The sequence below is a fragment of the Lycorma delicatula genome, chromosome 3, assembly GCF_047948215.1.
Source record: "Lycorma delicatula isolate Av1 chromosome 3, ASM4794821v1, whole genome shotgun sequence".
NCBI lineage: Eukaryota > Metazoa > Arthropoda > Insecta > Hemiptera > Fulgoridae > Lycorma > Lycorma delicatula.
In genome coordinates, this window is record NC_134457.1 from 170,309,724 (window position 1) to 170,336,295 (window position 26,572).

At 32.4% G+C, this 26,572-nt stretch overlaps 1 protein-coding gene across 1 annotated transcript in view; it reads right to left on the minus strand.

Moving 5' to 3' along the window:
- Positions 1-742: 742 nt before the first annotated feature.
- LOC142322201 (farnesyl pyrophosphate synthase-like) overlaps positions 743-26,572 on the minus strand; it is a 43,126-nt gene continuing 17,296 nt past the window's right edge. Inside the window, exons 2-8 of the mRNA XM_075361000.1 lie at positions 20,299-20,473; positions 16,459-16,599; positions 14,347-14,547; positions 8,986-9,141; positions 5,224-5,301; positions 3,324-3,443; positions 743-1,221 (exon numbers count right to left, since the gene is read on the minus strand). Coding sequence (XP_075217115.1) covers positions 1,003-1,221; positions 3,324-3,443; positions 5,224-5,301; positions 8,986-9,141; positions 14,347-14,547; positions 16,459-16,599; positions 20,299-20,473 — 1,090 coding nt within the window. The 3' untranslated portion in view covers positions 743-1,002. The remainder of the gene's footprint in view (positions 1,222-3,323; positions 3,444-5,223; positions 5,302-8,985; positions 9,142-14,346; positions 14,548-16,458; positions 16,600-20,298; positions 20,474-26,572) is intronic.

Here is a 26,572-nt window from a genome sequence, read left to right on the forward strand (position 1 = left end):
GGTTTTTGAGATACACTTCCTTCATAACATACCTAGGGTAAACATATAACTACTTTTAACATACTACTTTCAAAATCTGGCTATTGAAATTAAAAGAGTTTTGGAATGAGATTTTATCAATAATTTGTTTCTACAAATTATAGATATAATAAATTTGTAAGTGTTTGTGCAATTGGAAAAATATCCCAAAAAATAGAATTGTTTTCTAGAGAGAATATACTAGAAATCAGTAATATTACTGAATTCAAAACATAGTCAAGTTTCTTACATGAAACTTGATAATGTTTGGTACTACCCAATAATAATTTTATATATTACTGAATTTGTGCTTCTCAATTTAAAAAATTAAATATTGAAAACAGCTGCACATTTGTTTAATCCCTTAACATGATTGATGATCATTTTTCAATTATTTTCTTAAATATTAACTGAATTTTCATAAATGTGGTATCAGATTCTTAATCCTATCTTTTATGTACAATGCGTAGAATTTGGAAAAATAAAAATATTATTTGTGAAGGCACTTCAGCTACTTTCCAACATAAGAAATCATTTGGTTTTAATAACCTTCTTCCATTTATACAGATTAAGTAGATATGAATTACAAAGAGTGTGCCAATGATTTTTTGGTTTTACTCACACTGATGGATTTTGTTTTGTTGATTAAAAAAATCTGTTTATACACATTATCTTAACAGAAATGGATAAATTGGTTCTTAGTTGAAAAAAAATATCTACAACATTTTCTTTAAAAATTATTTTATAAAAACAGTAAATTTGCATATATATAATAACATACAATACAAAAATTTGGATTTATTCATTCATCTATTAAAAGAAGCCATCAAATAAAGATTTCACCTTTAACTTAATGTTCTGGATAAGTGAATATGTTTATGAAAAGAAATGTGTAAAATTATTTAAAAGTACATATTAAGAGTGGAGTTCTTAATTATATTAAATTCATAATTTTTTTATAATAAAATTATTTTATGTTAAAATCTAAAGGGTGGTATTTTCTTGTGATAGTGGTAGAGTTAATCGTTTTAAAAACATATAAAATAATTTGTGTGGTAATCCTCTTGATATCTGCTGTATCTGAGTACAAATAAGATCATGTGTATGTTCCTCAAACAATTTAAATGTTGAAGGTAAGCCTAAATCCACGTACAGCTGTTTTACTGCTTCCACTTTTTCTGGATCTTTAGAACCATATGAATCCTATAAACACAACACAATTAGTGATGATAACAAAAAAGATACAAATCTTCTCCCTTAATTTTGATTTAACAGCACTTAAAAATTAGTTATGACCCTTGTTAATTCAACTATAATTATGTCTACACTGAGATAATTGAAAATTCTTACAAAGGCTTTCCTGCAACTCAGAAATTATAATTTATCAAAACTCAGTTACTGGCTTATTGTACTATATAATGTCCTGTCACAATACATTATCCCCTCCATTGTACTATTATCAATGCTAATACTACTTCAGATACACAAGATAAAATTGCTGTACGTTTGAGTTTGTGATTTCTAAACTTTGACGAATTTGAAAAAATCAATCAAGTTAATAAATAATGAAAACAGCTACAATATGATTTTCATTAAAGATTTATAAAGATCATTTTAATTTTGCAACAGCATTTGGCTGTGTCAAGGAAACATATGTGGTAATTTAAACTTTTGTTGGTTTAAATTTATGCAGCGCTTTTTTAAAAGTATTTGATTTACTTTAATGAGATTTAAGCAACATCAACTGCTATGAAAACTTATTACTTTTTTAAAATTTCAACAGCTTGGTGTAAAATTACATCCAGTGTTGTTAACTTTGCAGATTTATGAAAATCAGTTTATTAATAATTGCTTGGTTGCTGTCATTTTATATTTACTTGTCAATTTCCAGGTTTCAGGTTTGGTTTAGGTTTATTTTTTTAAATAGGTTGATTTTTAAAAAAAAAATTTATTTATGATTAAATTCATCGCATAATCCTGAGATAAACCAATTGTATGGGCTCTTCAATCTGAAGAATCCATTTTTTCGTTGGATAAGATGGTCATCTTATTCAAGACAAAATTTCTCCCACTGCAAATCTTAAATCTATAACTTCCCATCAAAATATAATACAATATACATAGTGATGTCAAAGTATGTAAACTGTTTCTTACTTCAAAACTGAGTGATACTAGGAGGTAGAAACAAATCCAAATCTATGTAGTTAAAAAATTACTAACTACTTTTTGGTACGTTTGAAATTTTTATCCACTCTATTGAATCAAACTTTTTTTTTTAAATAGGTAACAGTATTCCCAGGTGGGTGTTAAGAGGGTCATACACAGTCTACCATGAGAAGGTAAACGTTTGGGAAGAAATTGTTGGCAATCATATTATATTGTAGGGCCTTTTATATTAGATGGAAATCTTACAGAAGATTCTTGTTGCAACTTGTTAGCCAACAGAATTTTACCAAATATCCAGGAAAATTTTGGAGAACAATTAAATAAAAGAAATTATAAATGGATATTACTTGGCGCATGCCAAGCTGTAGAGGGAAAGAATTTTTAACACTTCTTTTAGAATGGTATGCCTTCAAAATTTATTGTATTAAGTAATTTGGGATCAAAAACAGTTAAGTAAATTTTAAAATTAAATATTGTGATAATTAAAGTATAATATCAACTGACAAAGTTACTTAATTTGAACTAGTGTTACAATTATTAATTATTGTTTATTATTATTATAAGTATTATTTATTATTAATATTTGGGCCATTATTAGTATTTGAGTTTTTGTATGTTTTTTTATGAAGTTTTTTACTGGATGTAATTCTGAAGATAATACAAAATATAAAAGTTACTATGGGGTGTTTTATCCTGTTTTATTACTAGTGCAATTTTTTTATCTTTGCAAATTTGATTCCTTATAACTCAAAAACAAAGGCATTTATCAAGAAACAATCTTTGCCAACTTTTTTATTGTAAAATCTTACATTAAAATCATGTATCACATGTCACCTACCTACTTTAAAAAAAAGTTTGATTCAATGCAGCAGATAAACATTTTGAACACTCCATAGAGTAGTAATTTTGTAACTATGTAGATCTGCACTTGTTTCTACTTCCTACCTCAGTTTTGAAATATTAAGTGATTTGTTACACTTTGATATCATCTGTATAATCATCAATATAAATACAGTACTATGTGCTTCCTAAAGTGTTATTTTAATTTTTCCATTGCAAAATGACCAAAAAAAAGTGTGTTTTGGTACTTTGTAAGTTACTTTATGAAAAAGACATAATAAATTTACTTAGTTACTTACCAAAAGTAACTGTTTTTGTTGTGGCGAAGCTCTTTGTAATGCAACTACTACTAGCCATGAGCACTTTCCATCCTCAATATCAGTGCCTGTTTCTTCACCAAAACAGTTATAGAAATCTTTCTGTTAAATAAAAGCACATTAATTGCATCACAATATTTATTAATAAATAAATGTATATTATTTTTATTAAATTGAGTATGTGATCAATGAAAATTAATAAATTTATTTTCTGAGAAAATGGAATAAATTTAAAAAAATTATTCAAGATATTCCTGTTATCTTGAGTATTCTAGATACTACGTAATAAGACTGACTTTTCCTGCACACCTACCTAGTCTTATTTATGTAAGTATGTTTATAAAATTCCCTTAATTTCATCCAAAAATCAATAAATTTGTTTTTGGATGAAACTAAGGGAATCTGAAAGAAAACAGAACATTATCAAATTTTGATTGTTATTTTAAACCAGAAACGTTTATTCCACTTTTACTTAACTTGACAAATTATTACAGTACATAATTTCTCAACCTAATCTTTTCTAAATATCTTTTCCTCATAAAATAATATAATCATTTTATATAGTAACCTAACACTACAAATGTGTAATCATTTCTTACTTACTTAACACACACACACAATTGTTATTTTCTTAGAAAATGGAATAAATTAAAAGAATTATATATATATAATTCTCTCTCTCTCTCTTTATATATATATATATATATATATATATATAAATTTTTTTTTTCTTATTTTGTGTGACACACAGAGAGAGAGATATTTATAACTGTAAATAAATATAATTTATAATTTACTTATTTATAAAATTATAATATAATAGGAATACTATTCATACCTGTTTTCATAGTCTTAAAAAAATTTAAATTCTAAGAACTTTATAATTACTAGTTTTAGTACAACTACCTTTTACTTATTTATTGTTTTTAAATGTACCTTAAAAAGATTTATTATAGATACATTTAAAAAATAATCTTTAATGCTTAAATTATATTATAAAATTAACAGTGCATTTATATGCTTGGTTTATTTCTATATATTTGTCTTAATACCTGAAATTATTAAATTTAAAAAAAAAAATATTCTGCCTCTTTTGGGCTGGTACTGGTATATAACAAGAACAGTTTGTTTTCAAAACATTGTGAGGACAAGGGAACTAATCTTAATTGTCAGATTAATCTTATAAGGAAGACTATATAAAAATAACTTTCTTCATCGCCCTTTGTAGATATTAAAAAAGATGTTAATAATCTTGAATAAAATAAAATTTTTAAAATTCTTAAAGATAGAAAAAGAAAATAATTTAAAATAATGCAAGAATTTAGTAGCTTTGATAAAGCCAGAACACAGTTTTAATTTTTCAAATTAGCAGTCATAGGTGAAGTCAGTTCTTATTGCTTTATAACTTTTGCATATAAAAGAAGCAAATTTTCATAAAAGGAAATTTTATGAATGAGTTACCAAATAATGGATACAGAATTAGGGTATTAAAGATATACTTCAGAGAACCTGAGAATGATTTAAAAAAAAATATTTCATGATATGGATTCATTGCCTGGAGAGAAATACAAGTTGGAGATAAAACAAAAGCTGAGAAACTAGGCAGAAAAAAGGAATGGCACTTATTAATAGAATGTATGTACTAGAAGAACAATAATTTTTCATTCAGAAAGTAAACTTAAAAGGAAATATCTAAGTAAGAAAGGTATCAAAAGCAAACAAAAGTAAAATAAATATCTGGACCAGTATGAACATTAATTATGCTTATATTTTTGATGTTGACTTACTTTTGTGATAATGTCAAAGAGTGCCAGATTTATGATTCATTAATGTTGTTAGGGTTATTCAAATGGTTTGTATTTATCTATCAAAGAGTATTTACCTGAACCTGATAAAAATGTCCCATTTCCAAAAGTATTGTCCTTGCTTGTCTATGCATTTCCATATCTCTTATTCTAGCCTAAAACAGAAATAGACATTTTTTACATATATCTTGAATATAATGAAAAAAAGATGAGAAAAAGAAGAATGATATATTTCCTCATTGTTGTATAACATTTTTTAACCACCGATATATATGAGGTGAGCCCACAAATATTCAATGCATAATTGTATTATGCACTGAAATGTATTGAAATGGTAGTTAGAATGATATGACACTGTAATCCAGTTATAATATTATCCAGATGTAGGCCAACCAATTCTGTTGCAATGGTGGCAGAACTCCAAAACTAGATTGTACTAGTATAGTTATACTTGAACAGTTAAATCCACTTACTCATAATAATATTTTTCCTAGATGTAAAACTAGGCACTGCAGCATCAAGATAAAAGGCACATGTTTGACAAGGTAAATAATGTACTTTGAGGTACATACTTTAAAGTTTGACATTTGTGTTTCTATGTATTAAATTAGTACATATTGGGTGTATACTGTGAGATTTATAATAATTTTATCAAATATGGCCTGTTGGAATGATTATACAATAATAATAATTTATAAAAACCATTTACGAAATGGTTTTGGTGAGTTTTTGGTAAGTGGTTTTTGTAAATTATTATTATTATTAATACTGCAAGATGTTGAGATGTGTATCAAAATAAACCTAAAGATGTGTAAAAAGATACTGATAATCTTAATAGAATAAAATGTTTACAACTTTTTGCTTATTAACATGGAGAGACAAACAACAGTGAATATGGCCACAAAACGAGACTAATTGATCCACTGCTTCAGAATAAATTATACAAAAATGTTTTCCCTTCATTGTTGTAGGTAAACCCACAGAGAAAATTAGTAATTTTTTCAGTTATGGAACTCTTGATACTGCTTTCATAACTGATAATTCTCTGGGCAAATTTATTAACAATAACAAAAGTAAAACTGCTAAACTTAAAAAATCAGGAGTTTACAAGCTTAAGTGTGGTTCTTGTGATAAAGTTTGTATTTGAAAGACTGTTAGATCTTTTGAAAAACATATAAGGGATAACACATCTTTTTTTCCAATAATAAGAGCGTTTCTAATTATGCCTCTCATTTAATTGATAAAAATCATGTTTTCATGATAATTTCAAACTATGTCATGTTGAGAACAAAGGTTTGAAACTGAAGTTCGTTTTAATCATTGGAAATTAATAAACTTAAAAATTCTTATTTTCTTTTAAATGATCAATTAAATTTGAATAGTTCACCATTTTTGAACTTATGAAGGTGAGATGGGTTTCATGTTTTATTGTAAGTACCCCTATTTCTGAATTGACCAATAATATTTACTGTTAAATTTATTTATTTATTACTGATACAAGTGTTTATATCGAGAGTGTAATGTAAGTGTGACACTGTATTTGGACTGAGATAATGAGTTATTTATTCTTGAAATGGGAATATCATTTTAAATCAGTTTAAGTCCTAATTTTTTTTGTCCAGAGGTCCTGGGTTCAAACCCTGGTCAGGCATGGCATTTTCACACACTACAAAAATTGTCATTCATCTCATACTCTGAAGCAATATCTGACGGTGGTCTTGAGGTTAAAAAAAAAATGCCTAATTTTCAAGCAAATTTATATGTGCAAAACTTTGCCTGGCTACCAGAATCTAACTAGATTCTACACAAATGATGATTATCATATATGTCATTGGTGTTACATATGGCTGTTGATAAAAGTATATTTTCTTTTGACTGAAATGAACAATAGGTATTATATTTTCAGGCTTATTGCTATCTAAATTGGAATTATTAATTTTCTCCATATAATGAGAGTATTATGTTTTTTATTACAAATCTGACATTGACATTTTGAATGACATTCATTAATAGAATGATCTTTGAATAAACAATTAAAACAACAATTATTATCCCCCAAAAAGGCTTTACAATCCTCAATGGACAAATTTAAAAATTCTGTACAATATGGTAAATGATGATTTGAATTACACAACAAACATTGATTAGAATTAAATTTTGAATAATAACTAACATTATTTCCTTTATATTACTTATTAGGATTTAAAGTAAAGTGTTCGTTAAAAGATTTGGTCAGATTGTTACAACGCTGTCCTTTGGTTTCGTTTTCTGTTTTCACTTGCATGTTTGACGTGAATGCATTAATATTTTCAAGAAGTTGATGTCTCAAATTAAGGAATTTGATAAAATCTTTGAAGGTGGGAAATCTTTCATTTGACAACTTTTCCTTCCATAATCTTGAAGTATTATAAAAGATATGAGAGGTCAATTTCATGTCTAAGGACAGAAAGGATCAGAAATGATGGAACAATTTGGTAATATTAAAATAGATGAACTGGTGACAACTTTGAAGTCAGATGTAACAAATGAAAAATGAAGATCACAATGTTAAACAAGATGGTTTACAAAAATCTGTTAAAAGGCCAACAGTTAAAAGAAAACAAAGTACTAGTACACTATACACTACCATTAAAATTTATTATTGATGATGTAACTGTTGAAGAATCGATTGAATTACCTGTACAACAAAAACCATTTAGAAAGTTAAATTATAAAGTTATTGTTGAAGAATTGACAGAAGATGATACAAAAAGAGATTCATTAAAAATGAACAACAATGAAGTACATAACAATAATCAAAATATTAAGATATAAATCACAATTTATTATTGAATGATATGAAAAAGACAGAGAATATTTTGTAAGTACTCCTGACTGTTACTCTTTATCTTGTTTTTTAAAAATCTTTTTTGGTTTTTGTATCTACCTTTTTCTTTGTAATATACTTTAGCTTTAGAGTTTTGTTTCTGAGGAAAGTACTGCATACTAAAACAGCTGTAATGACTTTTAAATAAATTTTATGAAAATCAAACAACATAATTTGTTTATTTTCTTTTGTTATGATGGATTTTCATCAAGTAATGACTTCATTCATCAATTATCTTTTAATCTTATTGTAATAATTAATGAGATTTTTGAAGAATGTCAAAAAACTCTACACTCTATTAATTTAATACTGCTGTTGGGTTTATTATTGACAATATGACTCAGCTTTAATTGAACTGTTTACTAATAATATGGCTGAGGGCAAGGAGTATTATGTTACAACTACTCATGCTCAGATTGCAATTTTCAGAAAAGTGATTGTGCCTTATGCATTTTATTTTGTGAGAGTTGTAATATGTGACTGAAATGTAATGAATTAAATAAGCACATGCTGGATAAGATACAGTATTCTTGTGAACAAGGCAATATTACAATCACTCATCAATAGAATCTAAAGTGAGACATCTCACAGCAGAAGTGAAGATTTTTCAGAAATGAAAGAAGTAAAACAGATGTACAGTTTTGTGTACTCCATTTCTATGTCGAAAATATGTTTACATTTTCTTGAGAAAATCTATGGTAGAAAATGTTTATTTGGATAATAATTATTAAATAAAAAAAATGAAAATGAAAGTGATTTCTTTCATCAGCATGGTTTAAAAAACATTTCATTAATATGAAATTTAAAAACACTTTATATAATTACCAAAATTTTATGATCAACAAATATTCTGTTATTCAGAAAATTATGAAAACATAAAGTAATCTATAACAGTAGTACCAATGTCTAGATGGCTAATTTCTTACTGAGCTATGAAATATATTGTTAAGTAGTAATGTAAGAAATAACATACCATGTACAATGCCAGTGACACTGGTAATTTGAATGAGTGATAAGCTGTCTTATATTTTGCAATAGATAAGTATCGGTCCATAGTAAATTGATTTAGTGATTTATCTTTTTGAGTCTCTAGTTGCAACACTGTTCCAACAAGTGCTTTATGTCCTATCTGTAATAATTAAAAGAAAATCAAAATAAATAAATTACCTAAACAGTAAAATTACTGCACGTAGAATACTTAACAATGAAGAACAGTCCATTGACCAGTGTGGCCAACTGATAATGCAGGCATTCAAGTTCAGCTAAGAATCAAAATTTCTCTAAAGTCTAGAACCATCATAAAGAAGTCGACTGGCATTGCTAGTAACCAATAAGCAATATTTATATATTACTATAAATTGTAATTTTTAATAAAAGATAAAGTGAATAACAATTCTACAACTGTTTCACTACTTCTAATTACCTTTTAAAGAAATGAATGTATGTAAAAAATAAGTTAATAGAGTAATGTAGAATAATTATAGTACGTATTGCCAGCCCTCATTTGTTAAATAAATAACAAATTTTTTATATTCTTTAAATAAGAAGTAAACTAATTACTTAATTAGGGTATTTTAACTCTTAGTATAATGAATTTCTTATGGATAAGTCAACTTAGTATAAGTTAAAAATATGTCAATAAAATTCATAACTAAACCAATTTACTAATATCTTTAAAAATTGACTAAAGTGGCATAGATTGGCATTAAGATTCCTCTATTCTTGTATTTTATTTAAGTATTGGTCCAAACAGGACAATACAGAATATATAGGACTTTCAGGATAAAACATTTTTGTAAAAAAACAGATGACCTGCAATAATCTAGGAATACAAAAGGCTACAGGTAAATATATTGTTTTTCTTGATTACGATGACTTATTTTATCCTAACAAATTTTCATATCATATTCTTAAAATAATATATTATATAGATGTAGGTATATATATTGCTGTAATACATATTTGTTGTAAACAAAATTATTATATGTTAAGTCTTGATTATCTGAAGTTATCAAGATTGATATCACCTTGGAAAAGAATGTAAATCCTCAAAATTGCACTGGACAGTATCAATATTTATATCCTTGAACACTCTGAAAAAAATATTGGATTTTCTAATGCATAATAACTGCAAATTAAAGATCCACTGATTTGTTACTGTGTGCACGAATAATAAGAGTTTCTTAATTTTTCATGAAGTCTGTTGCATATATTTTTTCTTTTGTTCTTTTATTATAAATAGAAGAAACCACAAATGAAGTGCTCCTTGACATCTTCAGTGTCTGTTTCTTTTAACTTCATTTCTACTAGCATCATCCAAAAGACTTTTAATCTTCAATTACTGTCTTTCTCTCTTCAATTTCCCTTTACTCAGTAGCAAAAATCGTAGCACCTAATGACTGAGTCACTTTCTATCATTTTAGCTAAAAATAATTTCTTTTCAGTACTACTCTTTACCTTCTTCCAAAAGAGATTAACTAATTATAATAATTAAACTAAAGAAACGGCCAGGTTATTGTATAGATATAATGGCTGTTCTTGTATAAATAATGTTTTCTGTATAAAAACGTTTATTGAAAGTCATTAGCCATAATAGAGAGCTGCATCTAGTATTTATTGGCTTGAAAAAAGTTGTGATAGTGTTCCTATTAATTATCTTTGGACAGCTATGAAAGACTTTTATTTTTTTTACCCTTTCTGGAACCGCTCTTGGAGCATTACCTCTGATAGGGGAAGTATACAGCCATCAGTTGTTGGTATGCCACGATTTCATTGCACAAAGATGACCCCCCACATGGTAAGGGGGCCCTCTAAGCGCTCAGCTGCAGGCCTGTCCAGCCCCATTATAAGACAACACCCACAGAGTCGGTCTGAGGACCGACCCCTGCGGTACTCCTTTATATAAATTATGCTCAATTGTTTTTCCATCTTCCAGGAAGCAAAAAAGCCTATGCCCAGTTAGATATGACTTGATCATCTGTCAGAGGTACAGCAGAATTCTGCACTCCACTAGCGACCTCATTATTGCGATGTGAGAAACGCAGTTGAATGTATTTTTCACATCAAGAGTGACGAGCATGCACATCGCCCTTTGGCTTCTCCTTGCAGCTCTCTCCACAACCTGGCACACAGCGATCACCACATCAATGGCAGAACTCCCTTTCCAGAAGCCGTATTGGATGGCAGAGAGTCCGCCTTCCCACTCCACCACCTTGGATATTCTGCATTGGAGTATACGTTCCAACACTTTCGCTAGGGCGTCTATCAAGGCCAACGTCTGGTACGAGCAGGGTACGCCGGGTCCCTCCCCAGTTTGAGGACTAACACCAGCCACTGGCATCTCTACCTGTGGAGGAATACCCCCTGTAAGGTAAGCATTACATACCTTAAGAAATACATCCGAAGTGGTCTGGACAGCGGTCCAGACCACTTCGGATAGCGACCCTAAGGGTAGCGACCCTTATCAGCAAATTCGGCAACTGGTCCGGGACCTCCGAAATTAGCTCATTCCATGCTTCCCGTTTCGCCTCTCGAATGCACGATGCAAGGTCCTTCTTGGCCTTCTTGTACTGGGCTTACATATACCCCTCAGAACAGGGAAACGAGCCCTAGTCATTTTCCTTCTGGCCGCTAAACACACCCGTCTCTTGTTGGCAATCTCCTACAACCACCAATAGACGGAGGTCGCCCCTTTCTAATATGTCTTCTAGGGAGTCCGCCGCAGGCCATCTATAACGAGGCTACTAGTCCGGTGACCTTCTCTTCTGCTGAGCCAGGGGTGTAGACTTCACTTAAGTAAAGCTCCTCTACGAAGGCAGCCGGGTCTAGGTCCCGAGTACTCCACTCAGCAAAAATGGGAAGGCCATCTCCGCCGTTTCCCTCCTGCGAGATGAGAGGGACGATAGGCTGGTGGTCACTTCCAGACAGGCACTCCAACACCTTCACTTACAGACACACAGGGCCAGTTCAGAACTTAAAAACATAAGATCGACCGCAGATCCATTCGTGCCCTTTTCAAGGTATGGGTACCGCCCACGTTCCAGCAAACTAAATCCAAAGTAGTAGCTGTATCCGCAAGGATACTTCCCCTGATGTCCGTCCTGGCAGAGCCCCAATCCGTAGACCAGGAGTTGAAGTCTCCCGCCACAAAAGCAGAACAGTGGGTAAGTATGTCTCTGGCCAAAACAGTCAGTGCCTCCTCAAAAATTTGAGGAGGCACTGACTCCTCATTTGAGGAGGCACTGACTCCTGAATATTCAGTCAGTGCCTCCTCAAATTTTTGAGGAGGCACTGACTGAATATTACGATCTTTCAATCGTAATATTCAGCGATATATAACACGAATATAAAAAGATGCCGCCGACTCTCACCCGAACGAAGCTTCTACCGAGGTGCACATCACGTGCGGGTACGCTACCACTAAACCACACAGTCGATACCTTGTCCCTGGATAGCAGCCATCCAGGTCGAGGGCGGGTGTTATATGGGTAGAAGATGAGCACAACATCCGCGCCCATCTCTGATGAGTATCCGGCGAGCAGGTCATTTGCCAGCCTAGCGTGATTCAGATTAATTTTCGTGCGGCTATGCAGCCGGTCCTCCCCTGACTTTCCTCAACTGTCTCTTTTCCGGGCATGAGGAAGCGCCCGTTCTGTGCCCCTCGTTTCACATGTCAAGCACCTTGCTGCCGCGTTACAATCTATGGCTCTACGACCCTCGGTTCCGCAATTGAACTAAGAGCCCGTCCTGTCTTCCGCTCGGCATCCTCTAGCTATGGCCCGCCTCGAAGCATTTGAAACACTGCAGGTGCTGCTCCAAGGTGTCAACCCTGTATGATACCATGCTGATCCTTATGTGACTCTTCTGTACTTTGTGCACAACCAAGGAGGCCGGCAGTCTGCAAATTGCAATCTTCGTCTCTCTGTAACAGGGTCGCATCGTAATCTGTAAATCATAAGGTAGCTCAGGGCCGGCGATGATAAAATCGCGAAGTGAATGAAATATGCATCCACACTGTGCGAGTTCATCCACTCGAATCGAAAAAAAAAGTTATGAAAGACTGTGGAGTTAAAGAAATTTATATAAATGCAGTTAAAAATTTTTATCAGGGTTCTAAAAGCAGTGTAAAGGTTGGTGCATATTTGTCTGATGACTTCGCTGTCACTAAGGTTTTATGGCAAGGGTATTGTATTTTCCCAATGTTATTTAAAATTTATTTGCAGAAGGCTCTGAAATATTGGACTATTAAATGTGGTCAAATTGGAGTTCAATAAATTTATAATTTATTGTTTGCACATGATCAGGTTATTTTGGCAGAGAATAAGGATGATATTTTGTATATGATGGAGAGCTTAAATAATGAATGTGGACTGAAAATTAATGTAGAAAAGACATGGTACATGGTGATTGGAGGAAAAGGAGAGGATTTAGAAATATTGTTAGAACGTGTGGAGCATTCTGATAAATTTAAATATCTTGGGATAACATTAACATCTGATGGAAGAGATACTACAGATATTATGAATAAGATTATAAAGGGAAAGGGCAGCCATCAAACAGAAGAAAGAGAGAAAGGCCACAGAGGATGTGGGGGTCATGATAGGGTAAAGAGTATGGAAGATCATGGTTTGTTGGACAAAGCAACCCAGGATAGGAAGGCTTGGAGAGTAGGTTGTGGGAAATGACCGTAACGGCTATTAAAAACTGCCAAACAATAAACTAACGAAACAGAATTCTTAAATGTAACCGAAAGTGAGCTGAATTAAATTGGTTATTCTGAGTTCAGTTGCAAGGATGAGATATTTTTTACTTTTATTTTCACCATCACATATTCTTCATTAAAATGTGTTCACAAATATCTTCAAGGCTATAAACGTAAAACATAAAACAATAGAATGATGAAAGTAAGTGTTAACAGATTGAAACTGAAACTGAACTTAAAAAAGTTATTGTAAAACAAATATTGAAGAACAGCTTGCTGAATTAGGTCAGTGAACCTTTGGACAACACTATCAAGCAACAATAAAAAAAACAGGAGTCACATTAGTTCTTGGAGTGAGGAGAGGTAATGAAGAGTTTACATAAGAAGGACAAAATTTAAAAGGAAAAATTTTAATTCAGTGTCTGATTATCCTCCTACTCTACATAAATAATTTACTTACATACAAACTGTTATCACCTCAGATGACCACACATCTGAAATTTAGTAAATAATCATAGTATTGGATTTTGACTTAAATAATTGGATCTTTTAGTTTCTTTTTAAGAGGTTTCAAATTTCTTTTAATTTAAACTGTGACCAATTATAACTAATTTAAAAGCTAAGTTAACTTACATCATGAAAAAGTTCCATAGCATCTAAATAATAGGGTGAATTATTGAAATGTTTTTTTAATAGAATAAAAATAGCATTCTGTAACAAACGAGGAGCTTCGTCAGGTTGTTGCCGTGGTGACTGTAGATACCAACACGGTTTACCATTCCTATACTGGGATTGATCCAAAATATCTTGAGTTAATCCTAAAGATGTGTGTAACTGGAAAAAAATTACAAAGAAATAGATAAGACTTGGTTCTATTAATTTGCAATATAATATGTACATTCATGTCATATCAAAGTATACTATATATGTCAATGTTATACTTTTTCTTAATAATTTATTTGCTAGGATTTAGGCACTCATACAAAATCAAAACAGTTTCAAAACAGTCCTGTTCTATGATTCATTTTTTCATAATTATAGTAATTTATAATAAATTTTAATACTAAAAAATGCAACGATTTTGAAGATTATTCTGATATTTAATTTTTTAAATGGAATTTATCATATTTAATCTAACAAATAAAGTACCTAGGTACGTTTTACAAAATTAAAATTAAAATGTTTAATAAAACTTAATTGAAAATAGGTAATATAATGCATTTTTTAAAAGCCTTTATACTATTTTCTCATTAAATTAATAGTTGTTTAACAATGGCTGATGGCAGATAAAGATTATATGAGATATTATATGAGTATTATGTTCAAAAAATACGTAGATTAACGTCATAAAATAAAATGTACTTTATTTAGAAGTTACTTGTCTGGGTCCCCTTCAAAGTACTCTCCTCCCTGACGCACACACTTATCCCAATGGTGTTTCCACTTTTGGAAGCGGTCCTGGAATGCTTCTTTTGTGATGTTCTTCAGTTCCTTCGTCACATTTGCCTCAATTTCGGGAATCGTCTCAAATCTTCTTCCTTTCAAAGGTCTTTTGAGTTTGGGGAACAAGAAGTCACAAGGAGCGAGGTCAGGTGAGTAGGGTTGGTGGGGAAGAACAGTGATCAAGTGTTTGGCCAAAAACTCATGAGTTCTGAGGGCTGAATGGGCTGGAGCGTTGTAGTGATGAAATAACCAGTCACCACTCTTCCACATTTCTGGCCTTTTCCGCCAGATAGAGTCCTGCAGACGTTTGAGTACTTCACTGTAGTAAGTCTGGTTTACTGTGCAGCCTTGGGGGAGGTACTCGTGGTGGACTACGCCCTGAGCATAAAAAAAAACTGTCAACATCACCTTCACATTGAAATGAACTTGGCGAGCTTTTTTTGGTCTGGGAGATGTTTCACACCCACTGGGACGATTGAACCTTTGTTTCGATCACTCAAGATTCATCACCTGTTATGATTCTCGACAAGAACTTTTATCTTCTTCTTCTTCTTCAAGAACGTGGACACGATGGGCTTTTTGGTCATCCGTCATCAAGCGTGGAACAGATTTCGCAGCAATGCAGTGCATCTTCAATTTTTCGGTCAAAATCTCGTAACATGATCCAACTGACATCCCACACTTCAGCAAGCTCTCTGGTGGTCAGACGTCGATTGGCCCGAACCAGGTTGTTGATTTTGTCTATGTGTGAGTCGTCAGTTGACGTTGAAGGATGTCCAGGATGCTCATCGTCCTCAATCGACTGACGACCATCTTTAAAACGTCCACGCCACTTAAAACATGTTGCACGCTTTATAGCAACGTCACCGTAAGCCATCTTGAGCATATCAAAATTTTCACTCGCAGATTTTCCAAGTTTAGCACAAAATTTCACAGCAACTCTTTGCTTGTTCAAGTCACTCATTCTAAAATCTGCCAAACGATAAAACATACTTCACAAATAATCACGTAGCTAAACAACCAATACTTACAATCAAAAAACTGCGTTGTAGTCAGCTGATCTGTACAAAAGAGGCGACGCTAAAACAAAAGTGGCGATTTGACTAAAACCAACTGTTCCCGAGCAATTCAAACAGTCTACGTATTTTTTGAACAGACCTCGTAATGCTAGCGGTTTAGTTACCTACATCCTAGTAAATCAACAGAAAAATATTTATTTACATAATTGAATCATCTAAAGATGATAGTGTGCAAAATTAATGAAATAAAGGTTTAAAAAAAATGAGGGAAATTAGCACTTACTATTTCCAAGCACCAACCCATTATCTGTGCAAGCTTTATATTTTCTGGTGTTTGATCAGCAAGTGGTGCTAGTATCCTATATGAGTGAAGCACAGATAAACCTCTCATCTTATTTCCTCCTGTCATATTGTATTGCAGAAGCTGCAAAAAAATTCAAATATTTAGTGATAATAATAACTAATTGTATGTTAACAATGAACCCAATTGTTGTTTATTACTAATTAATATTGCCTATCACTGATGCATAATAAATGTAAAGATAAACCATTCTGTTTTTATAAATGTTTTTGGTCTACACATGTCAGGTACATGGAGGAGTCTCATGCTAGAAAAATGAATGTATATGTTGATAAGGTCATCTGTGGCAAGTTGAATAAAATCATTTAATTTTTTAATGCATTACAATTCACACATGTTTCTAACAAAGAATTTTACAATCTAAAATATAAATATAATACAAACATAAAATATAAAGGTAATAAGGTAGCTCAGGCACACAATTTTTTTTATCTGTTCCTTGAAATAAAATATACTCTGGTTGATTTTAAAAACTATTTAATTATTCTGTAAATCAAGGATTTAAGTGGTTTGGTGATTATTTATTTGGCACATGTAGATGCTGGGTTGAGATATATTCTCACAAAATTATATTTGATAGCCTATTATTGAAGAAGGGAAATGAATATTCATTGTCAAATGTCAAGAGTGTCAGTGGATCAAACTTTTATCTACCAGCTATTTAAGCATGTACAGAAATTTGAAGACTCATATGATTCAAACCAGGAGTTCTAGTAATTAGGCGAGATGAGATGTGTACAGATATATACATAATGATTTTTCTAAAGTTAATACTTGTAAGACCCATATTTCTTTATACCAATATATTGCATTATTTTGTCAAAAACCAACTTGAACAACTGAAGTACAGAATTACAAAGTAAATGAAATGAAATGTACTTTAATTTTCTTTTCTTTATTCCAATAGCACTTTTGTGCGATCCCACATCATCAGTTGCATATAAAATTACATATCAAAATATTATGATATTTTTTTTTTAGAAAAAAATTAAAAGATTAAAATTAAAATTACTCTCGTATACAGAAAAAACCATGAAGCCAATTAAATAAAATAATTACATATATTTAAATATGATGTCAATTAAGAATTAAAAATTAAAATTAACTTTAAAAATAAAATAATTAGAAGATTTATACCATGCAACCTGACCATCCAATGTTACGTTACTGAGTGGATTTGAAATTATTATTACATTGTGATACTCAGCAATGTAACATAGGCTGGCCAGGTTACATGGTATAAATCTTTTAATTATTTTATTTTTAAAGTTAATTTTAATTTTTAATTGACGTTATATTTAAATATATGTAATTATTTTATTTAATTGACTTCATGTTTTCTATATATGATAGAAATTTTAATTTTTGAATTTTTTCTAAATAAAAAATGCTATTGGAATAAAGAAAATAAAAATAAGGTAAGTGTCATTTACTCTGTAATTCTGTACTTGGGCTGTTCAAGTTGGTTTTTGATTATAAAAAATACAAGATATATACATATATATATTTTTCTATCTTTGGCTTTTTTTTTCCAACTGTTACAATATAAGTTTAGTCCATTTATATTAAAGGAAGTATTTCAACCGTGAATAATTTAGCACTCTATATGTGAGATTAGACCACTGACAAGACTGTTAGGTAAAAAGAATGCATCATTTAAGAGTTCTTAATTCTTTGATGTTAGAATGTTTACTACCATTTGATATTTATAAACAAACATTCTTCTGATGATTATAATGTTTGATGAGTTCAATTGTTCATGAGTGAATAATACAAATGTTCAATAGCATTCTACATTTCTGTATGTAGTACCAATACAGGTGTAGTATTCAGTCTGTAAGTAATTAGAAGAGAGGTTCCAACTAGCTTAGTCCTTGGAATTGTAATTCCCTGAGAACTCTGATTAATAGTACTTAGGGACACACCGATTATTTATTTTTTTTTATATCGTAGTCTCTTATTGGATCACATTTTATATTGAAAGATGCATGCACACCACTCTTATAGTAGATATTTTGTCAGTACATATTAATTGTTATTAATTCATTGTTAAAAAAGGAGTTAATTTTTCCAGTTACCATGAAATAACATCTTGACATCACACCTCAAAAGTTATATATTATCTAACAATTTAAATCTATTTGCATTTGGAACTGATGGTTGATATCAAATTATAGCAGTAATTACCAGATTTTTGATGAGGATGACAGATGAAATTCACAGTATTAAAAATGCCAAGTCTAACTGGGATTCAAACCAAGAATTTTCTGAATGAAAGTTAAGAGATACTACCACTCTGCCATGGAAGTCAGCATCTGATCTATGTCTGGTCAAGTCTAATTTGATCTAATCAGCAGTTTGACTCAAAATTAATATTTTGAAGTTATTATTTTTTTTAAGTAAATAAGTAGAAAAAAATTGATTAAGTACATTAGTTAGAAAATTTCATTTAAAATAACATGTTGAAAATGTGATTTGACTCAGAAGTCACTGTTAAAATGCCATCCCATTCTGTAGAATAAAAGAAGTGATTTTCCTGTTCTTTTTTCACAGAGCCAAACACATACATTTGGTTTATATTCAAATATAGTTGGATATCAACTTGCCAAGCCCACTGAAATGTATATAATATTCAGCCCTACAAATGACAACTTTATTCTGTTCATCAAAGTCACTGGTTTTTAATGAACACCATAACTATCAGAAAAAAACAACCCTGAATGGTGGTTTTACTAACTCAGAAACATCATGCCACTAATAATCATAATAATGGCAAAATTTCAATTGCAAAAAAGATGCAATTTAAGAAGAAAATAACTTAAGCTAATATTTTCCACCGGATCTAAGGAGAAAGTGTGCAGAAAATAAGATATCATCTAAATAAGAAAAAAAAACTTTTCCTTGCTATCAGATATGTACACCAGTGAAGATATTGTATATATTTATATAATACATAATTGAAATATATCACTGGTTATGTATTGTTTACAGCATAATATAACTGTATTTAAAATGTAATTAAACTTCATTTTTTGAAAAAAGTCATTTGTATTTCTTTATTATCTAATTGCAATTTCAAAATAAATGTTAAAAGAGTTAAATGTAATTATAACAACTAATTGTTTCAAGTAAAATATGTGTAACCTTTAAATGAAATACATTTTTTGAAAATGATTAATTTATGAGCATTTACATAAAATCTGTATGCTAAATTTTGTTAATTCAAATTCTTTAGAGAGTAGATTTTTCAGTTTTGAATTAAGTGTTTCATTTCTTTATTTTTCTTATGTTTCCAGAATTTCAGAAAAAAAACCATAAAGACATACATAGACATGTTATAACTAAATAAAATTTGATATATTTGAATATGCCCTATTTAAATTTCAACTTTTATGATTTTTTTGGTTAAATTAGAGAAATCAGTAATTGATACCTGCTTTTAAAATTTATGCTGTTCTATGATTTAGACTTAGTACAAGTATAAACTGATACTGTATTTTATCTAATAATTTAACAGGAAAAAATCAATCTACGACTTTTTACTTTCTCTGCATATTAATGTTGTTAGTTAACTCAAAACATTTAGAAGTTCAACATTGATAGATATGAACTTATGTAATATCAATTACTGCCTGAAAATATAAAAATCAGTAAAATAACCTGACTGGCTGGTTTGAATCACAGTAAATAAATAGGGCAGTCTTGAATTAAATTATAATCCCTATTGTATCATACTATGTTCAATAATAAATTACAACTTACCTTAGCAAACCATTTATTAGCTATATCACAGTCATAGTATCTATTATCAGTGTCGGTGAGATCTCTTACAATATCTGGCAGTAATCTATTAAATTCTAATAATTCACTTTGGTTCCATTTTGGTGGAACTGCTGCATGCGGCACATCTTTCAACATAACTGATGCTGTGCAATCACTGGAAAAAAAATGTTTATTTTATGTACACAGAGCTGTTTAAAACTTATATTACAGTGTGTAAACCGTTAAAAGATTTAAAAAATATGTGAAATTATGTAGAATAAAAATTTGTAGCATTTAATTAAATACACAATTTAACACGTGAATTGCTGTCAATACAAAATAAAACTAAAATTTCATGTTAGCAAAGAATCAATTTTTAAAAAAACAGACCAAGAGGAGAACTAGAAGAGGAGTACAACAATTTATTGTTAGAAGAATTCTTCCACTTAATTTCTTGACCTAGAACATTTGACCAGTAACATTTCTTGACCTAGAAATTTTCTCAATTGAAATTTAAGTAGAAGATGTAGCAAATCATCTGTTAGATATTCTGCCAAATCCGTAATTACATTTGAATCCATGAAAGCTAATTTTTTCTTTAGAAACTGTTATGAGGTGGTACAAATACTTTCCTAGAGTTATGTTGTATTTTTGGTTTTTTCAATCCAATATTTTCCTTTAATTTTCATTAAGCAAGCTAGTTCATCTATTTAAAGACTAGCAGGAGCTAAGATTTCTGTTATCCATAAAAATTTGCATTCAAGATTCATTAGCCTAATTACCTTCATTTGTAGTTTAAAAATTCTCTTTAACTGCACTGAAAAATCTAACATCCCATTTTTTTATTTTTATTTATTGGGTGCACAATGAAGCGTCATTATCAGTAACTGGGCATATATTACTATAATAAATTTAAGTGAACAATACCAAAATTAAAAATTAAGTAGCTGTAAACATATAAAATGTTAATAGTAAACAGTTAAAACGTCCAACATCACAATGAAAAATATTCCTTACAAAGTACAGCATAGATATTGCCTAAGCATTTTCTAAAGGCGAAATAAAACCTCAATGAAATAACAATAGTAAAAACTAATTGAAAGAACAAAATTACCATTTAGTGTATGCCATATGGCATAAATAAGCGAAAAACATAAAATTAACATTTAAAATGTAAATATCACAGGTAAAATAGTAAAATTATAAAATATCAAAAAACACATTGCAATAATTATTAAACATTCAAAACGCACAGCCTTAAGAAATAATAAGACATTTGACAAAATTGTCATATTGTTCCCTAAAGTAGTTTGAATGTTAGCATCTAATTTAAATTTCCGACGCAATGCCATATAACAGATGCAGTCCACAAGGATGTGGTGTACCCTTAGCTGGCAGTCGCAGCGAAAACAAACGATGCACCAGTCTGATTCATAAGGTGTCCATGAGTATGTTAAGTGTGCCCTATTCGCAAAATGGAAATAATAAATCTCCCCTCGATGGTTATTCCTGTATGAAGAACTCCACAGTGACACCAAAGAGAAATAAAAAACCATCCCAAAGAGAAAAAAATATGTGACATGTGGGAATAAAAAATAAATAAATAAAATTATACATTCATGCATGGAAAGCCTGCGGTAATGTTGTGTATGGCTCGATAAAACAAAAATATTGGTAACTAATTTACGTATAAAACAGCCAACTTCATAAAACCATGTAAGTTATTTGTTAAATATGTCATCAAAAATTTGTACGTTTTTACCTGTGCAAGATGTCTATCATCTTGCGGATGATAGAGATGTGGTTTATAGAGCGGGCAGAGAAACTGGAGTCATTAAGGACACAGTCCCTGGTCACCGAGGAGTTTACTGGTGGACTCCTGACCTGGCAGTTCTAAGAAGAAGGTGTATGGCTAGTCGGCGACGTCTTCAACGTGCGCAGCGTCGGGGTGTGGATCTGGATGATGAGCTGCATCGACTTCGGACGCTCAGGAGGGAGTACAAGAACGGTGGTCAAGAAAAGAAACTGGTTACAATTGTGTGACTCGGTTGTCGACGATGCCTGGGGCGATGCGTATCGTGACGAAGAGATTCGGAGGAGGTTACCGGTCTTGTCTAAAGATGATTTGGTGAAGAGTGCAAGAGAGTTGTTTTCACGAGGCGGGGACACCTATAGCGAGGAGGTGGTGGCGGAGGAAGTCGTCCCATTCACCCGCAATGATTTGACTGCTGCTGCCAAAACTATTAAGGGCGGCAAGAGTCCGGGACTGGACGGGATCCCTCCTGAGATTGTGAAGATCACAGCAGATAGTGTGCTGGACAAGGTCTTAAGGCCATGAACACAGTTATTAACGAGTGGATGCCTGAAAGGTGGAAGGGTGGGAGGTTAGTTATGCTGCGGAAGCAGGTAGGACGACGTCTGGCAGCTCCGTCGGCTTATAGACCGTTATACCTAATGGACTGCTTCGCCAAATTATTGGAGAGAATACTCCTGCGGAGATCGAATGAAGGAGTGGAGGCCTCTGGAGGGCTGCATGCAGATCAGTATGGCTTCGGAGTTGGATGCTCAGCGTTGGACGCCGTTGTGAGAGTTCTGAGCATTATGAAGCCAGCGGTTGCAGGGACATGACGGACCAGGAGAATTGGGGCAGTTATGTTCCTGGATATTCCAAATGCCTTTAACGAAGTTCCGTGGTAAGTGATGTTTCGCGAATTACGGGACAGGCAAATCTCGCCGTACCTAAGGACAGTCATACAGGAATATTTCAGAGACAGGTACGTGATCGGAAATTCTGAGAAGGGAGAAGAAAACTTCTCTGTTGAAAGAGGTGTCCCTCAGGGGTCAGTCTTGGGTCTAGCTTTGTGGAACATAGCATTCGCTGGAGTATTACGACAAGAGTATCCGGAGGGGTCACACCAGAGGCGTTTTCAGATGACCTGGCGTTGGTGTTAGTCAGTAAAACTGAAGACGAGCTGATGGATGTGGTGGAGGAGGCGGTGGACTTGGTGAGGGGATGGCTGACCACTAATGGACTGAGGATGGCAGATGATAAAGTGAAAGTGTTTGTCATGACTGGACGCCGAAGATTGAGTCCTCTTCGATTCCGGGTGGGTGAAACGTTTCTGTACCCCAGCCCCTCGGCGAAGTATCTGGGGATTTGGATGGATAGGCACAGGTCTTTCTCCATACATGTTGAGGAAGCTGTCAGAAAGGGCGAGCGGGTTGTCCAAGCCCTGACAAGGTTGATGAGCAATACGGGTGGCCCCAGGACAGCGAAGAGGAGGCTAGAGTATACACTGTCCAGTGTATACTCTTCAGTAGTGTTCTATGGGGCGTCTGTTTGGGTTGGTGCTATTGATAGGGCACGCAACAGAAGAAGGCTATTGAGTCAACAACGACGGCTCAATCTGCGGGTTATCGCAGGGTACCGCACGATAGGTACAGAAGCGGCGTCAGTCGTAGCTGGTGTGCTATGATTGACCGATTGATCTGCAGGCCAGGATGAAACATTCTATTGCTTTGGGGAGTGAGAGGAAAGTGGCTGTGTAGAGATGTTCAGAGCTTGGAACAACAGGTGGAATGCGGCGGAGACTGGACGGTGGACACACCGGCTCGTCAGTGACGTCAAGAGCTGAGTAGAGCGGAAGCACGTGATACCAATCACAAGCTCACCCAGTTTCTATCAGGGCACGGGTGCTTTAAAGGTTACTTGTACCGTATGAGTAGCAGTACCACGAGATGCTGCTATGATTGTGAGCAGCATACGGCAGAAAACGTACTGTTTTCATGCACAAAGTGGAGAGACTTGAGGGCTGCGATGATGAGCCACGACGCAGTAAACGTGGATAATGTAATAAGTGTGATGTTGGGTGACAGAGATGCTTGGACGAGAGTGACGACTGCGGTGTCAGCCATAATTAGAAACAAGGAAGCGGAGAAGAGAGGCAGGCAGACTGGAAGACTGCAGTTGACCTGAGGCGGAGAGGCCGATGCCGGACGGCCAGCCTTACGGGGTGGGCGGCGGGGGCTCCTCGGAGTCGTCGTTCGCCGATGATCCCCTGGGGACGACGCTCTGGCTATTTTAATTCGCTGACAAGAGCGCCCAGGTGGTTGCACAGGGGTTGTGTACATACCATGTGGATTAGGTCTGTCCCCGGCGTGACTAGAGGGGGAGGTTTTTAGCGGGTAGAGCCCCGAATTTGCCATCAGAGCGTGCCTGGCGGCGGCTGGCAGAGCTTTTTTCCCTCCTACGGGGAAAAAAAATAAAAAGATCTCTATCATCAATAGTAGTAAGAAGTGATTGTGTTAGCAATGTATCGCTCCTTTATTATAAAATGCATATAATTAATTATAATTATTATTCGTTTTTAGGTTAGTGTCATCATAATTTTATACTTGGTTATTAAACTTTAAAAATACATTAGGTTCCATTAGCATTATGAAAAATGGACATGTTGTATGAAGGAAGTAAGAAAAAATATTGATACATTTCTGTAAATGGAACTATCTTAAAGAAAATAACAAGCTAAGTAAATGTATTATTAAGCAATAAGGTAGTAGATTTCTGTAAGTATTACTTGCAATACTGCATGACGGATTTGTTTTCAGTCAGATGTTATCGATGTCATAGGTCATAGGATTTTTGTTAAGGAAGGTGACCCTAATGCAGAAGGCACTTTAATATTTGAAAATAAATCTGCTGCAGAGTATTATGGTCGGAGCAGAACGGTTGATCATAACATGCTGCTTTCATTCTGGATAAATATATTCTAATTTCCCAAGGAATTTTGAGTGAATGCTCACAGAGTGGAAAAAGTCTAAAATCACTGTTTTAGTAAATTACTTGCCTCGTTTTCATACTCTGAGTATAGATTGCCCTCAAGGTGGTACTGTAAAGTGATTTCTTTTATACAAATCTTGAACATACATTTTCAATAATCAATCCCGTTAATTTAAAATTCTTATTTTTCTCCCTGATGTTATTCTCTAGTTAATCGGTCATACGAGATATATGGCCTATTGAACTATCTGGAACTTTTTCTCCAATCCGAAAGACGTACAAAAAGCCCAAATCGGGTTTGAGATGCTTTTTGTCAAAGCCTAACTCCTAATCTCTCAGAAAACATACTTTCATATACAGTAACCTATCTTAAATAAATTACATCATTAATTGTAGACCGGCTGATGAATTTTGCTTTACGTAAAATGTTAGTAAATGATGATAAAAAGAAGGATTAGACGTGATGACTAAGAGCGAACGAACAATAAACAATAAACAGATGACCTTACGCAGTGCGACATTATGAAATTCTTTACAAGCTTTCAAATAAATTACCAGTTCTACATAAAAAATATATTTGTATAATTATGTTAATTTTATAAATATAATTTTAATCTAAGTTCGTTTTTTTTTTTTTAATGAAGTAGGTTGTTATGTTAAATTACGTTAAATTTTTACTTATTAGCAAGGGTTATGACAGTCAGTTTAATTTCTCAAGAGGTGTACTAAAGATTCCTTCTGAAATTAATTCATTTATCGTCCAAAAGATAAGGAATATGTACATATTTTTGCACGTGGGATCACGTGCTCAGCCCGGCACTACAGCAGGCGTATGCGTGTTTTTATGAACCGTAATTGTAACGTCCTCTTTTATTATTTTAATTTGAATGTAATGCGGTGTAAGATTATTCTTTGCCAAATGTTATCGCAAGATACGCTCCTGCTACGATCGGAACATTTACCCTCCGGTTTGTTGACCTTCAAAACAATCAGTTATAGTAAAATCAAATTTAAAATAATCTTAATTAACTGATGATGTTCTGTCAATATTACAATCATTTATGGAAATTTTATAATAATTTTTGAGATTTAAAATAAACATGATCTACGTTTATTAAGATAGAGAGTAATAAACAGTATGACACTGACCTTGAATGCCATGCTATTATGTCAGTTGTTAATCGGTCATTTAGCTTAATTATAGAAATCCATTTACATTTTAGCAAACTGAATAGCTTTAATTTTATCGATATCGTTTACATATTATCTTACACACTTAAACACCCACTGAAAATTGTGTAGTTTATCTTGGCTGTAATATCTTAATACATACTTTTATAAATAAAATAATATAAATAAAATGTAGGCGTAGAATAACATTTATTCTAATAAAAAGAAATTAATGTAGAATGGTTAGTTTAATATATTTCTAACGATCAATTAACTTTTAGGAGCGTGATCTTTCTTCTATGGAAGTAGTGTAGAATAAGAAAA